The sequence below is a fragment of the Aureobasidium subglaciale genome (assembly GCF_000721755.1).
Source record: "Aureobasidium subglaciale EXF-2481 unplaced genomic scaffold scaffold_5, whole genome shotgun sequence".
NCBI classification, from domain to species: Eukaryota; Fungi; Ascomycota; class Dothideomycetes; order Dothideales; family Saccotheciaceae; genus Aureobasidium; species Aureobasidium subglaciale.
The window spans coordinates 316,157-331,647 of NW_013566990.1; the positions used below are offsets into that span (position 1 = coordinate 316,157).

Sequence of the window (15,491 nt, forward strand, 5' to 3'; positions counted from 1 at the left end):
GTTCACCTTGCTGCAAGAGAGTGTCGCGATTCTCGCTTACTCGTTGGTGAAGATAGCGAAGGCGATGATTTGATCCTGCAATGTCATCGAGCAGGGACAAGAGACATTCATTCTTGCCGTCGGCTATCACAATGTCGGCAAAAAGAGCGGCATTGTCGCCGACGGTAGCTTTGAGCGCGATGGACGTATCTCATAGGCTGGCTGTCTGATCAGCAGACCGCTCTCTCCCGTGGGAACCAAGAGCAGTGGTTGTTGCATTGGACTCAGCAACTGAGATTAGCATGGTCGGTCGAGCGATCTCGACGATCTGCACAGGTCTTGCGAGCGGGAAAGATCGTGGGTCGACTTCGTCTTCAGATCGTGGTCGATATGGCAGAACTTTTTCTGTGTTGCGCTGATGGAAGGCATCACGAGATCGAATACGGGGCGTTTTGGTGAGCTTGGGTGATACGCTTATACGCTGAAGGCTCTCATGTATTGTGATCAGAGTAGAGTGTATCAGGCTGATGTAGCGCGCCCTCCTTAAGGACCGACAGACAGTGATTTGATAAGGGTTGGCTATAATATTCAGCACTGCTTTAGTTGATAGCAAACAGCGAAGATCTTACATTGCCGTACAATGGTAGAAAGTCACAGCTCAGAATGACGAAGTGGAAACGGGATCTGTTGACGTGGCTGTGTCGTGGATCTTGATCGATGCGGAAAGAGCGCCTTCGGATTTGGAGATCGAGTGGGTAGAGGGGTGGTCAAGGACGTGATGTTACGCGAAAACATTAATGGGCGATTTAAACTCCGAGTCTGTGGGATACCGAGTCAATTCGTGTCTCACGTGGTCGTGATCCAGAGAGCCCGTTGATTGCTTGCTGCTTGACGCTGTTACAATTGAGCGTGGGAACCAAGAAAGTGACACGTCCAGTCTTCAAGAGCTATGGCGAAGCGACATCTAACAGCCACAACTAATCAGGTAGGCACTGCGAGAAGGAGCCCAACAAAGCAAGACAATAAGGCCATATAAGGTCAAAAAATTGAGACCTACCACATCACTTGTGTAAGTCCATACGGTAGTCTGGCCTAAAAGAGACCGCCGATCCTCTGTACATGAGTAAATTACCGCTTTTACAATGATTGTATACGCCGGGAGTAGTAGACATCGGAGTCTTTGCCCTTGCTCCAGGTTTGATCCACGGTATCAGCCCCTTTTTGCACTCTCTCCGGCTCTTGTTTCTCCCCCTTTGTGAGATCAGATACAGCATTAGCTTATCTCGACCGCGCCTCGCTATTAAGATACGGTGGGTCGATATGCGATCGGCACTGACTATGAGGGACGCATGTCGAGTCGCATACGCACTTTTACAGAACGCTGGCGAAGCGTCCTTTCGTCAGTGTATCGATTTCATGACTAGAGGGACGCTGAATTCTAGATGCCGGAAGACGAATGTCCTACTTGGACTTTCCTGGCTGAACGTAACAAACTTTGCTTTGAAGCAGCGTAGGCTCGCATGTCTCTTGCACGATCAGCCGAGTGTTGGCTGCCCATGTTTGTGTCAGTTTGCTACGCAGACGACGCGATTCTTACAAATCAAAACAGCCTGTATGAACCATTTGCCACACACTGTGATGGCACCACATGCTCTGCCCGGGACTTTTTGGAGTGAGCAGATCGATGCTGCAGCTGACATGCTCGGAAAACGCGATGAGGAGGGCGGCATCTCGAAACTGAAGTCGCTTCTACTCGATTCACGGCTCCCTTGCTACTGGCGCATTCGAGCTTATGCCTTTCTGGCAAAAGCGTCAGAAGACTGGTATGAAGCAGAAGTAAGCAGAATCCAAGTCCAGGATACGCCCATGTTGACCATGTCAAAGGACTATCAGTATGCAGCCGAAATACTTTGGACATCAACTCGCAACCTAATACCGTTCAAACAAGACGACGATTTCGACGAAGTTACAGACGAAAATCGCTTCTTCCTGAATCGACTTGCTGTTCAGATGGATACCGAAATGCCTGAGGATCTCAGAACTTTTCGAAAAAGATCCGATGGAGAGGGAGAGCAAGCTGAAGTAGGCGAAACCTCCAGCACTTCGGATGACAACGAGGACCAGGATGATGGTCAAGTCGGCGGTGTCAGTAGGGGAGTCGTATCCGAAGAGGAGGAAGCGAAACGCAGCGATGACGAAGACCACCAGGAAGACATAGATCAAGAAGTCAAGCACAGCGAGAACGCTAAAGCCGAAGAGATGGAGCTGTCAGCAACCTTGTGGGGCCATCCGTCCACAGACGCATCACCACACATCTCTGTCAGAAGATCAACGCCAACGACAGGTCCTTGAGTGGAGGCAGATGTTGAGACAGGCCAAGAAGTGTAGGCAGAAACAGCGGGGCGGGGTGTTTGGCTTGGTGAAGCCCTTGTGGCCTTGTGTGATGGAAGGAGCGGCCGAGCATCATTGCCCAATAACCGAACGCGACTTTCCAGTCAGGTCTGTGTTCCGTAGTACTTCCACATCCTTGACTCTAGTCTTGTCTATCCTTCGGAGTCTGAGCAACATGTCCTATGCGCTAGTCCCGGACGACAAACCACCAGCGCATCGACGTACGCGCAATTCATAAGTCGCCTCGTCGGTTGGATCAATCAGTCCACATCCTCACAGATCTCTCGTACCACCGGTGTCATCGGACGGTATACTCGAGTTTGCAACATCATCTATCATCAGGACATAGTTACCGACATCGAACTTGATGACAGCACATCAAACGTGGTGTTCCTCAGGTGTTTGTCCTGCGGAAGAACGGACAACCTAGCTAGGAGGCCCCTCCCCGAGGAAGCTATCGCAACAGATGAACGAGCGTGAAGGGCACTCTCCTGGACGAAGCCGTACCGTCGAAGAAATTGTTCACCATGGTGTTGCTGCATGGGAGGGACCTGCTGAGAGCCCAGTTGGATCTGCATTATGCATGCCAAGATTCAGCTGTGGATCGCTCGTCGAGGCTTCTAGTACAGCTAGAGTTTCGACCAAGCACGCACCACGAGGAAGCCCAGCTTCCACATCTTCCGTGGCGCAATTGGCTAGCGCGTTCGACTGTTACTCCTATGGGATGCTGTCTATCGAGAGGTTCCTGGTTCAAGCCCAGGCGGAAGAGCTTCTTCTTTTGTTCTTTTGTCTCCTGTTCCCGCCATGCTACCATGGGCTGTGTGGTGGTAGAGAGAGAGAATCGCACGAACGCCGGTTTCTGCGCTTTTGAGTTTTTCGTGCGGCGTCACAATTCCAAGCGCCGAGATGTCCGGAGGACGAGTGCTACAGTGAGGTTAAGGCTGTTGCGGGGATGAATTTGCCCAGACCGTGATCGTTCCAGGACTGCGAGTCTGCAAGGAGCTCCTCTGGATGGATTCAGGAGTCTGCGGCTCTACTACAGGGTAGACTCGTGCAACAGTAGCCGCCGTATACCTCCAAATGAAGACCGCGAGGTGAGAGGTCTTATAGCTGAACACGCGTTGGGGCATCTGGTCCCTGATTGTGAAGAGCCTAGACCGGTCGCAGGGGATCGTCTTTAATAAACCTTCGCCAAACCCGCTCCAATGCCTTTGCCTCGCGCTGTCTCTTGTCTCCCTTTCTCTATTTCTTATACACAGCTGCGCGACCGTATATCATCAGTTTTCTTGCGCTCCTGTTCAAATTGCTTCCTACTCGGTCTACGTCTTGAGTTAACTGGGCACTGTCGTTTCACACTCCGATCCTAGCTGCACTGCCTCACGAAAACGTTTGACCAATTGGTTGTGCCAGGTTATGTTTACAGATTCCGGATTTTTCCCAGCGTCAAAGAGGCAGGCCATAATCAGCTCCTTGCGTTTCTAGCAGCATGCATACACCTAACATGGCAACTGAGGGTTCCCTCATTTCGCCCTCTTTCGCAGAATTTCGGAAACGCTCTTTACCTTCCCATATCATTGAGTCTCAGAAGAAAGAAGCGTTAGCGATGGTGTCGGAAAAGGAGTCCGAGGACGAACAACCACGACAAGTACAACCATCTCTTATCAAGCGATATTTTTACAAGAAGGCATCGATATCTGGAACAGGCGATAGTGGAAGTGATGAAGAGACAATCCTTCGTTTCTCATTCTTGTCTCGAGGGTTCATCACGTTGGCTGTACTTCTCTGCATGATTATAGTGGCTACGCTATGCGCTGTTTTGGCTACGATATATGTACGACATCACGACAAGGAAGAAGCACTGCGGCGGTCACCTGTTCACGAGGCAGTATTCGCCAACTTCGCCGATCCGGCGGTGATTGAACATGAGGGTCTGTTCTACGCGTTCGCCACAACAAATGCGGCAGGTGAGTTCCCAAGTCCAACCCATCCATACACTGGAGTCCGTCGAGATCTTGGCCGTGGGATTGCATGACCTCTTGGGATCAGAAGTTGTTTTAGTGGGAGCGCGGAGCCGGGTGCTCTCCGTCAACGACTCTGTATATCTCAAAAGTATTGCGCACCTTGCATCTTCATCACGGTTTCTCTCCCGAGCGATGACGGACTTGGTAGACGAGATGGATTTCTCCTGGCCTCGAGGCGTGCAAGCAAGGCTAACATGTTTAGGTATTCTTGCACAGCCACATAACACGACGGTCGTCGATTACGGTAGGAGCAACGTACAGATAGCAACAAGTCCGGACTTCAAGAACTGGACTCAGCTAGATTACAAGCACGATCCCCTTCCAAGTATGGGTAATTGGGTCAAGAGTGGCCTGACCGAGAAGCAAGTCCCCAAAGCCAACGTCTGGGCCCCTGCTGTTATCAGAAGAGCCACAGATAACAAATTCATCTTGTACTATTCTGCTGCGGCAGAGAATGCGACGCGATCGCACTGTATCGGCGCTGCGATTTCGGAGACGTCGTCACCAGCCGGACCTTATTCTCCACTGAACACAACCATTGCGTGTCCTATCTCGAAAGGCGGTGCTATCGACCCTTCGCCATTTATCGACACAGATGGCTCGTTCTACGTCGTCTACAAGGTGGACGGCAACAACGTGGGAAACGGCGGTATCTGTGGGAACAGTGTCCCTCCTTTGGCTTCGACACCTATCAAACTGCAGAGGATGAACGCAGATGGAGTCACACCAGAAGGTCTGGATGTCACGATCCTCGATCGTATCGAGCAAGATGGACCCCTCGTGGAGGCACCAGTCCTCGTCAAAAGTGCAGAGGGCATATATTTCCTCTTCTTCTCGTCCGGATGTACAAGAGATCCTTCGTACGACGTCAAATATGCTTGGTCCAAGAATATTGAAGGTCCTTATCGGCGTGCAAGCAAACCTTTGCTGAAGACAGACGACTTCGACTTAAACGCACCTGGATCAATTGGTCTTACAGATTTGGGAGATGGAACTTTTGGTATGGTCTTTCATGCTCGAGTCGAAACATTGTATGGAAGAGTCAGAGCGATGTACACTTCGATCATCCGGTTCCACGGGACGAAAGTTGTGATAGATCGGAAGAATGTTGTTAGTTGATTAGGGTTGTCAATGAAAATTACAACTATCCTGCAAACGGGACCATACGTGTAACCATGATGCTATACGCGACTCATCGTGTCACAATGCAAGGAGTTGGTTGTTAACTCAGTGTTATCTTCTGCCCTAGTATCTAGGCAGACTGACGCCAAACAGCTTTATATCAACAATGGTCTTTGTTGCAGGATCGTCAAAGCTGTGTGGAAAGGAAAGTCCTCGAATTTCATATACGGCAGATACCAAAAGCAGGAGTTCAGAGATTGTTGCAAGTCGTAAAGTGGTATCATTTGGCTTGTAAAGAACGCTAAAAAGGGTCAGATCGTCTAGTGCTTGCCGCGAGAAGAGCCGCTAATGAGCTTCTTCTTCATGTGCTTGGGCATCTTCTCTTTTCTCTTCTCGCGCTTCTCCTCCTTGACAGCCTTCTTGTGCTCCTTTTTCGTGTCTTTGTCCTCGAAGCGCTTACCTCTAGGCCTCTCACCTTCGTTACGCTTTCTGCGCGGTCGGTCGGGATCCTCTGAATCGTACTCTTCGCTTTCTGAACCTTCCGCGTCGCTTTCGTTCTCGTGGTCCTCGCCATTGGCGGTTTTGTTTGCGAGAAGAGCTTTGTAGACGAGGTCGTCTCCCTCTCCCTTCTGTACTCTTGCAGCGTCACGCTCAACATCGTAAACTTGCTCCAGTGTTTGGGGAATGTATTGCTGTCTGAAAACTTGGTTGTCGACATCCTCATCATCTTGGTTGCCCTCTTGCTCTCTAGTCTCGTACATCTTGGCGATGAGGTCTTCCATCTGAGAGGTCTCAACACCACCTTGCTCAGAAGTGATGAAACCGAAGATGGCTCTCTCCGGCAGACAGTCGATGCCTTTGCGGGCGAAGAAGTCGCTGATGTTCTTGATGTCCATACGCAAGAACTCCAGAGAACGGGGGTGGTCGTGCTCAACACTTTGACTGACATCAATGACGAAAATGCGACTTTGATGATACATCAAATTGTACTCGCTCAAATCGCCATGAACCAGGTGACAGGTCTGGTACATGACACGCATGTATCCGAGCAGTTGAATATACATCTCACGCCACTTGGCGGCGTTCTCTTCTTCGGTAGGTAGTTGGAAATCAACGTCTCTCAGGCGAGGTGCAGGCCAACCCTTCTTGTTGCCGAGGAAGCTCATGACCATGACATGTTGGCGGAGGTACAGAGGGTCGGGACAAGGGATGCCGGCAGCATGCAAGATGCGCAAGTTTCTGAATTCCTTCTCGGCCCAAACCTTGACCATGGCGCGGTTGTCACTCTTGTTGTAGCCGCCACGGAATCTGAAGTCGCCAGTGACATACTTGTCGCGGTCCTTGAAGACCAGGATACTCGTCTTGTATACCTTGATGGCTCTGTGTAAAGGGGCAGCGGCACCTTCAGAGTCATCCTGGGACTCGGGGACAAGTGCGGCGTGGTAGACATTGGCTTCCTTGCCGGTCGACAGGACACCATTGATCTCGGAAACGACGTTCTTATTCAAGAGTTGCAGGAGGATCATGCGGGTTCTAGGATCCAGGACTTGTTCGCTGGTGGCGCGATCGCTCTTGTCCTTGCCACCACCTCCTCTTTCTTGCTTGCCGCCGCCGAATCCAGCCTCGAGATTGGACAGACGAAGCTTGGATGCATGCTGGGCCAGACTCTGGACTTGGTCGTCGACGCTTGACCGTGTGTTTGCAGTGGGCTTGTGGCCAGCAGGGTTGGTTTTTGGCTTTTGAGTCGATGAGACTTGATCGTCGTTTGCGCGTCGTTGGCGGTTGTATGATTTGGTGAAGTCTGCTGGATTGGACGAGGTAATTTCCGAGTCGTTGACTTCGTCGGCGCTGTCCTCGAACAAGTCGTCGTAGTAGTCGTCTTGTTCATTGTCGATCCCTTCTTCCAACAGCACGCCACCAGCTTGTTCCTGCTCATTGTTGGCATAGTCGTATCCTTGGTTTGGCGCAAAGGTATGCGTAGGCTCTAGCGCCGCTGCGGGCGATTCGTTTGACGACATGACTTGACTGTTTCGAATTGTTCCGTACAAATAGAGTCTCACAATCGCAAAGAAAAAACATGTCGAGTTACGTCAAGTTCGACGGAGCTAACGGCTTTTCCTGATTCAAGAGACCGACTCGATACAGAACGTTTGGCCCCACGTTACACCAGCGCTTACATGCTCCTAGGTCCGACTCCGCCTGTCGTCCATGTTGGCTTTACCTTGCTCATCTTCAGCATGGCGATTGTCGTGCACCATCCGACACGACAGCGCTATGAAGCTGTCCGCTAGAGTATCTATTTGCTCCACTCTCATTCGTAATCTTCGCCCGGGCTCTCGTCCGCACGCCACTTGCATCCAAGTCTCCCCCGTCGATCATGTCCAGCTTGACTTGATTCAACATCAGCTTCACCTAGAATCTCCTGTCGATACTTTACGCTGTATCCTCCTCAATGATACGCGTCCTCTACTTCGTCAAATGCGCTTGCGCTCTGCCGTTGATGAAGCATTGATCATCTCCTTTCCAATCAACGGTCAAATGCTTGATGCATCCGAATTTCGCCAGTATGTTATATTGTTCCCCAACTTCTCCTTGCTACATTCACATCAATCGAGATCGATGAGACGGGATCAAGCTCCTTTTCTGTCGTTACAAGAATGTTGAGCTTGCGCTGATCAACGCAGACACATGGCTATTAACCATGGGTATAAGTTCCTAAAGAGACTCATGAGAGAGCAATTCTTGAGATGTCGAACAACTCACGATCTCATGCGCGTCCTTGCTGTAGCTTTGCAGCGTAAAGAAACTAGCCGACAGTTGCCTGGTATGGACCTTTGCATAGTGCGAGCTCTCTACCGTGCTAGAGAGACTGCCTCCGACCATAAGATTTCTGGCGCCATAAACACCATTGTCTCACGCTTCATGAGAGAAGGCCTGCCAATTACACGATACTTTCTGGCCGTTGGTATCAAATTTGCTGCTCGATCTCGTAGCTTGCCCGGCATGAAGCGATACCTGAAGCTGTATCAAGACCTCGGTCTCCCCATGGCGAGAAACTTGTTCCGAGCTATCATCGCAAAGTGTAGCGTCGGCAGTAATGGCTATGGTGAGATCCGAAATGGGAGGTGGTCACGCCGTGATTTGCTACAAGTTCTTCTCGGCTTCGAAGATACTCCCAGGGAAGATCAGCATCACCTGGGTCTGTTTCTCGACAGAACTGAGTGGACTCAATTGTATGGATGGCTCGTCGTATTATCCCGTTGCAAGGCACCAGACGAGATCTGGAAGGAGTGGATACTCTGGCAGGACAGCCCCATACGGTTGAAGTCAGGCAAACCAGATTCACTACTGACAGACACCAAGCTCAGAGGCGATTATAGTTTCATTGAAATGATGGCCGATACAGGAGACACGCGTCGAGCTTGGGAGATGCTTCGAGACAGTGGTATCCCCTTCAAGCAGTGTCGAACTCGTACACGACGTGCTCTCCTTCGCGACTTACAGCATGCGACCATGTGGGACGATCAGATACCGATTGACCTGCTTGAGCAGTATGATGTCGAGTTGAAGAAGATTGAGACCGCTTTGGGCATGGAATGGATCAGCCTTCATGATGACCAGGGCTACCACAGGCCCACAGACTCTCTGCAACAGTGTCTCGAATCGCTCTCGTCTCCCGTCTTCAAGCTCGAGCCAGACTACGGCTATCCCTACGATGCCAGTCCAGAAGGTGCGTTTGAAGCAATACTTTCCTTGGAGGATCAATGACTTACTAGAACTTCAGAGATCAAGAAACAACAAGAGGCGATGATGCTACATGCCGAAGATGCGGGGCTCTGCATTCCCAAAACTCGCCGCAAGAGCACAATTAGCGAGCACGACCCAACAACCTGATGATACAGTATAGCATACATAGCATGATACCCAAGCATAACCTGATTCCTTTGTTCGTCCTAATTACTACCCGTCGATACGTGCCGACCGAGAATCCGCTTTATTAGCAAGCCAGATTAACGTTGGTCAAGATCAATTCGATGGCGGAAAGCGGATCGGTATTCGTGCCGCGAGTGATGCCCACGACCACGCATCCCACAATCCCCATCCACAGTTCGTCGCGATTGATGAAAGTCACGGTTCGCTTGAAACATCCCCACTTGAACATAGCGGATACCTCCATGGGGCACAATGTTGAGAATGAGATTATGCATAATCCTTGTTCGCAACAACTGCCCACTGGTGCCAGACCTGCAGTAGCGGCCTCACTGGCTCTACGCCCAAAAAGTACCAGCTCCGGTGTGATCACGGCGCCATAAGCTTCTACCAAGACTTGAACGGGTTCTTGTCAATTCTTTTGGTTAAAGGGGGCGTTCGGGCGGCTTGCGGAAGTCGCGGCCACTCTTAATCCCGAGCATCACGGACCGAGAACCATTCCACCAGCACCTCAGCTTGATGCATGGCTTCTTCACGCCCACCGCTTCTCATGCACGATGAGAGGATGTACCCTGAACAAGTGAAGTGGCACCGAGTCTGACTTCGGTAGTGTTCAGGGCGCATAGCTAGCTGTTCATGATCATCTTTCTGGGGGGTGCCATGGGGTCGAGGGTACGTACGCGTATGCAACAGCGTGCACAGTGCGAGGTGGGTTCACAAGGTCCACGCAATTTCTAGACTGACGCTAGAAACAAGGATCGGCGAGCAGGAGCACGCGACATTGTTGTGAAGACAAGATTTCGACTTGATACCTTTCGCTCGTACTTTTGCTAGCCAAGCTTATGCTCTTGACTTGTCTTACAACAACGCATCCGGAGTTCAGCGTGACGTACAAGATCAGTATTATCCCTCGCGCTCTTCAACATGACTAGGTACTGCCGATGAAATCATCTCGCCAACAAGGCTCCCGTACTCGGCGCGACTCGTGCAGAAAACCGCCGAGCTGTGGCTGGAACTTTACAAGTCCCTAGGGCATGTTTCCCCCAGACTGTACAAGGCTTGAGCTCGAGCTTAGACACGCTTGTCACGCTTGGATGTCCTATTCTTTGCCTCGGGGGTTCGAGGTCGATTTCCCATGACACATAGTGCTCTCACAAAGGGATAGTGAGTCGGCCTGTGATGCCTAGACTGTCTATCAACAGATATCTATGGTTGAAATGGAAAGGACACAGGCAATTCTGGTCATTAAACATACGGTATGCTTCTATGTCAAAGGTACGTACTCGCGCGCTCATGGATCGGGTAGCGCATCAGGCGAAACGGCAAGTAAGCAGTAGCGGCATGCCGATGTTCAATCTCTCTTACCGACTCCCACCTGGCTTCGCAAGTTCGTATGTATCGATCCTTTGCCGCGACCCGGATCGTCCAAGCTTCCAGTCTCCACAGTCTAGATCCTGGAGACTATGCACGGAGAAGTTGAGCCCATGGGGAGCTTGCAGTCCCTGTCTCTGTTCCTTCCCCTATATAAACACTGATACCCCTCTGTCAATTATCTCTTTCCACCATCGCCAATCACTTCTTCTTTATACCTGCTTTGCTATTCTCCCCGCAGAGCACTTGACCTGTTCTATACCACACAATGCCTTTCGTCATCAGAAGGCCTGAAGGCGAGGTCGGTGCCGTTTGGCCCGCCATCGCCGTCGGCACATTCGTTGCTTTCGGTGGTGTCCTCTATGGTTACGATACAGGAACTATCTCCGACATTTTGGCGATGGACTACTGGCTGAAGCTGTTTGCTACCCACACTGATGCTAGTGGTGCACCTGTCATCACAGCCAACCAATCATCCGAAATTGTCTCGTTGCTCTCGGTCGGTACTTTCTTCGGCGCTCTCTGTGCCTCTCCTACTGGTGACCTTCTTGGTCGCAAATTGGGCCTGATGGCTTGGTTACTCGTTTTCTGTGTCGGTGTGGTCCTCCAAACTGCCGCAACTGCAATCCCTCTATTTGTCGCTGGTCGTTGTATTGCTGGGTTCGGCGTTGGTGGCATCTCGGCTCTTGTTCCGCTATATCAATCTGAGACTGCGCCCAAATGGATCCGTGGAACTATCGTTGGTGCATACCAGCTCGCTATCACAATTGGTCTTCTACTCGCATCTATCGTCGGCAATGCCACCAAGAACCGTCAAGACACTGGATCTTATCGCATTCCCATTGCTGTTCAGTTTGCTTGGGCCATCATCCTCTTTTCTGGTTTGGTTATTCTTCCCGAGACTCCCAGATTCTATATCAAGAAGGGCAAATATGAGCAAGCCGCCCACTCTCTGTCAAGACTCAGACGCCTTCCGATCGACCACCCTTCCGTAGTCTCAGAGCTTGCCGAGGTCACCGCGAATCACGAGTACGAGATGTCTCTCGGTAAGGCTAGTTACGTCGACTGCTTCAGGGGGAATCTCGGCAAGCGTCTTGCTACCGGATGTGGGCTTCAGGCTCTTCAGCAGCTGACTGGTGTGAACTTCATCTTCTACTACGGCACGCCGTTCTTCAAGAGCTCCGGGGTAAGTGACTGCGCATGTGGCGATCAACCCATGTTTCCGTAGGATCCCTCGCATTTGAACCATACTAACAGTACCTTTAGATCGGCAATCCCTTTACCATTTCGCTGATCACTTCTTGCATTAACGTAGCCTCGACTTTCCCTGGCTTGTACTTGGTTGAGAAGTGGGGAAGAAGAAAGCTTTTGCTTTTCGGAGCCATCGGCATGGCAACCTGTCAACTGATTGTCGCCGGTGTCGGTCTCCTCCCTACCGAGAATCAATCTGCTCAGAAGGCTCTTGTCTCTTTCGTCTGCATCTACATCTTCTTCTTCGCCTCCAGTAAGTCGCTAATGCTATGGTATCTCGATGAAACAAAGCATGCTAACTTTTGGCCAGCCTGGGGCCCTTGTGCATGGGTTGTCACTGGTGAAATCTTCCCCTTGAAGGTTCGTGCCAAGTCTCTGTCAATGACTACTGCCTCCAACTGGCTGCTCAATTGGGTAAGTTTCCGTTTTTTTCCCAAAATCCCTAGAAATAAATTCTAACACCTCCCAGGCCATCGCCTACTCGACCCCCTACATGGTAGATGCTATCCATACCAATGTGTTCTGGATTTGGGCTGGGTTCTGCGTACTCTGCTGCTTCTTTGTGTACTTCATGATCTACGAAACCAAGGGTTTGTCTTTGGAGCAAGTCGACGAGCTCTACGGAAAAGTTTCTCAGGCCTGGAAGTCAGAAGGCTTCGTCCCCACCGTCTCCTTCCAAGACGTGCAGGACGTTACCGGCGGTGCTTCTCGCAACCAGTCTCTTGCTGATATCGAGAACACTGCTATGCGCAAGAAGAGTGTTACTCACCAGGAGAGCATTATGGCTGAGAAGGTCTAAGCAGCATTTTTGCTCTGCATCCCTCTTGCATTTCATGTTCACGAAAGATATCCATTTGAGCATTTTAATTGTTACGATATGTACGAACGCATTTGGCGAATACATGAACAGATTTCCATCTAATTCCACTATTACCTTTTCCATCACCACACAAGCGCTATTTGATAGTGCAACCCGTCACCTTGTACTACTGGTCGCCCCTTCATGCATGTAAAGCTTCTGCTTGCACACAAGCTTCCTTTGCCTAGCTACGACAACTTGGGGAATCTTGCTGCTTCCGATGTTTAGACAAGTGATGCTCTCTGGGTCCGCAAGGAAAATGATTGTTGATCCATGTCATTGAGCCAACTGCACGTCCCTCACATTGGTAACAAAGCGAAGCATATGCGGGCAAAGAAGCTTGATTGAATTTCACTTTTTGGCATCCCTTGCCAAAACAATCCAAGCCTCCTAGAGTAGTGCGAAAGCTGATCGAACCGACTTGGTCAAATCAAGTAAATCTCATATAAACAACGAAGACTAAAGCATAAAATGCAAACGAAAAAGCTGATACATTACACATTAGGTTCACTCGTCAGAAGACCCTCCTCGAGTGCCGTAGTCAGCACCAGCGCGCTTCACACCTGCAGCACGGCCAGTGATGTCGGACCATGTAGCACCGAAGCGTCGACCTGTACTGGCCAAGAGGCCTTCCTCTTCTTCTTCAGCAAGGTCATCGTCGAGCTGCTCCTCATCGAGCCGAGGAGTGCGGAACAGCATGACAACGAACACAATGAAGAAGACGCCGAGGAAAGCGAATTGAGCCCAAAAGGCGATGATGCCGAAGAAGGGGAAGTTGATAGTGATGCGGTTAAGGAAGGAGCTGACAACAGTAGGCGTGCAGACCAAGCGAGCGACGGGGTTATCAGCAGCCTCGCGGCAAGAACGAATGGCATTGTGGTGGTTGCTGCAGTCGGGCTGTTGGTCAGGATGATGAGTAGGTCTGTCGCAGTAGGTCTGGGGGCCAAAAGTGGCGTACTGAGGGGCGACCATCATGGCCATGGCGTAGTTGATGGCGAACACGATCAAAGTAAGCAGGACTGTTCCCATGAGAAGGGCCTGGGGTGCAGTGTGGCCCTTGCGGATGCGGAACAAGGTAACCCAGAGGAAGCGAATGCCGATAGTAGCGACACCGACGACAGAGCCAGCGAAGAAGAGCAGGGTCAAAAGGAGGAAGATGACGTAATCGATAGGGAAGACCTTTGAGGTGACAACAAACAGCCAGTTGATGGGCTGGAAGATCTTGTTGTGACCAAGCAAATAACCGCAACCAGTCTTGCACACTGAGTTTTTGATCTTGTCGACACCAGTGACTAGCATGCTTCCCCATACGAAGAGAACGATGAGAATAAGCAAAAGACCACCGAGAAGCTTCAAGGGTCTGAAGACGGCTTCTGTCTTGAGCCAGACGCGGATGAACCAGTTTTGGCCCTCGCCCATGTCTTCGGCGGCGAGACGCTCGCGACGAACGAGGGTACGTTCTTCGCGGATGAGAGCTTCAAGCTCACGACGGTCACGCGTGTCGAGTCCGTTGTCACGGCCTTCATCGCGGTTCTCGAGCTGTCTCTGGCGTTCGCGGTTCTGGGTCAGTTGAGAAGATGTATTGGCAGCCAGATTTGGTGCAGAGATGCGAGGAGCTGTCTTGATCAAAGTGAGAGGCAGAAGGGCCAGGCCGGGGGCCGTGTACAAGCAGTACAGAAGCGTTCCGAGAGTCAAGAGCAGGCCGACGCAGAAGGTCAAGGCACGCTCGCCGTCTGCGACGAGTCAGTGTTTGGGTCAGATGTCGGAGATGAGGTGAACTTACGATTCTCGGCCAAGAGGTCCTTGAAGAAGTCGAGGTCAAGATGCTTCTGGGGTCTGTTCTTGGCGACGGGTACAAAGAAGCCTACCAGGAAGATGATGACGACGAACAGAATGAAGGCAATGGTGTACTTGAAGGCACCCCAGAGACGGCTAGCAGCAGTCTGGGAACCCTCTTCAGCGGCGACTTCATCGCGCTCCTCGTACCAGAAGTAGGTGAAGGGAACAACGATCAAGCACAAGATGGCGTCCAGACTGTACAGAGCGTAGTAGACGATCTTGAGCTGGAACAGGATGTTATCGACGGCATCTGGAGTAGCCCAGTCTTTCTTTCTGCCGAGCTTGGACGATGTAGTCGACGAGACCAGGGCTACATCAACAGGCAGCAGCAGGACGGTAGCCAGGAGCGAGAGCACGGTGATGATGCAGACGATTGAGACAACGGCAGAACGATCGCGAGGAGCCTGGTAGAGGTAGACGAAGATGGAAGCGACGACCAGCAGGATGGCAAGCGCGACCGCGTATGCGACCCAGATGAGTGAGGTCTGGATGAGAGCCATGGCGAGAGACAGGAAGGTGCTATGAACGAGCTTCTTCCCACAAATACGGAAGATTGTTACAAGAGAGCAGCGCGTTCACACACGGCGCATTGCAGGCTTCAAGTGAAGAAGAGGAGAGAGTGGTAGCTTCACCGAGTCAAATGTTCCTTCCTTGATTGTCCACCTCCGCAACTGGCAGACGTCATCTTGGCGTTTCTGACCCGCTGCACCTGTATGAGTCGGAGTTGT

The 15,491-nt window shown here is 51.1% G+C and overlaps 6 protein-coding genes across 6 annotated transcripts; 4 read left to right on the forward strand and 2 right to left on the reverse strand.

Annotated features, from left to right (window-relative positions):
* Nucleotides 1–1,317: 1,317 nt before the first annotated feature.
* AUEXF2481DRAFT_27539 (uncharacterized protein) lies at nucleotides 1,318–2,331 on the forward strand (the record flags this gene model as incomplete). The annotated part of the gene is made up of 1 exon (XM_013490314.1): nucleotides 1,318–2,331. One exon carries the CDS (start codon nucleotides 1,318–1,320, stop codon nucleotides 2,329–2,331), a length of 1,014 nt encoding a protein of 337 aa, XP_013345768.1.
* Nucleotides 2,332–3,871: 1,540 nt separating this feature from the next.
* On the forward strand, nucleotides 3,872–5,510 carry AUEXF2481DRAFT_3109 (glycoside hydrolase family 43 protein; the record flags this gene model as incomplete). The annotated part of the gene is made up of 2 exons (XM_013490206.1): nucleotides 3,872–4,334; nucleotides 4,594–5,510. The coding sequence occupies 2 exons, from the start codon at nucleotides 3,872–3,874 to the stop codon at nucleotides 5,508–5,510; spliced, it is 1,380 nt and encodes a 459-aa protein (XP_013345660.1).
* Nucleotides 5,511–5,727: 217 nt separating this feature from the next.
* On the reverse strand, nucleotides 5,728–7,578 carry AUEXF2481DRAFT_37807 (uncharacterized protein). The gene has a single exon (XM_013490414.1). It carries the CDS (start codon nucleotides 7,529–7,531, stop codon nucleotides 5,834–5,836), a length of 1,698 nt encoding a protein of 565 aa, XP_013345868.1. The 5' UTR covers nucleotides 7,532–7,578; the 3' UTR covers nucleotides 5,728–5,833.
* Nucleotides 7,579–8,282: 704 nt separating this feature from the next.
* On the forward strand, nucleotides 8,283–9,407 carry AUEXF2481DRAFT_3111 (uncharacterized protein; the record flags this gene model as incomplete). Its single annotated transcript, XM_013490207.1, has 2 exons — nucleotides 8,283–9,243; nucleotides 9,298–9,407. 2 exons carry the CDS (start codon nucleotides 8,283–8,285, stop codon nucleotides 9,405–9,407), a joined length of 1,071 nt encoding a protein of 356 aa, XP_013345661.1.
* A 1,675-nt stretch (nucleotides 9,408–11,082) lies between these two features.
* AUEXF2481DRAFT_3112 (uncharacterized protein) lies at nucleotides 11,083–12,864 on the forward strand (the record flags this gene model as incomplete). Its single annotated transcript, XM_013490208.1, has 4 exons — nucleotides 11,083–12,000; nucleotides 12,081–12,318; nucleotides 12,376–12,479; nucleotides 12,535–12,864. The coding sequence occupies 4 exons, from the start codon at nucleotides 11,083–11,085 to the stop codon at nucleotides 12,862–12,864; spliced, it is 1,590 nt and encodes a 529-aa protein (XP_013345662.1).
* A 567-nt stretch (nucleotides 12,865–13,431) lies between these two features.
* On the reverse strand, nucleotides 13,432–15,263 carry AUEXF2481DRAFT_27544 (uncharacterized protein; the record flags this gene model as incomplete). The annotated part of the gene is made up of 2 exons (XM_013490315.1): nucleotides 13,432–14,657; nucleotides 14,708–15,263. The coding sequence occupies 2 exons, from the start codon at nucleotides 15,261–15,263 to the stop codon at nucleotides 13,432–13,434; spliced, it is 1,782 nt and encodes a 593-aa protein (XP_013345769.1).
* Nucleotides 15,264–15,491: the final 228 nt, after the last annotated feature.

Bases quoted from the DNA above. Each gene is read 5' to 3' on its own strand.
- AUEXF2481DRAFT_37807 (XM_013490414.1), bottom strand. From the start codon at position 7,531: ATGTCGTCAAACGAATCGCCCGCAGCGGCGCTAGAGCCTACGCATACC.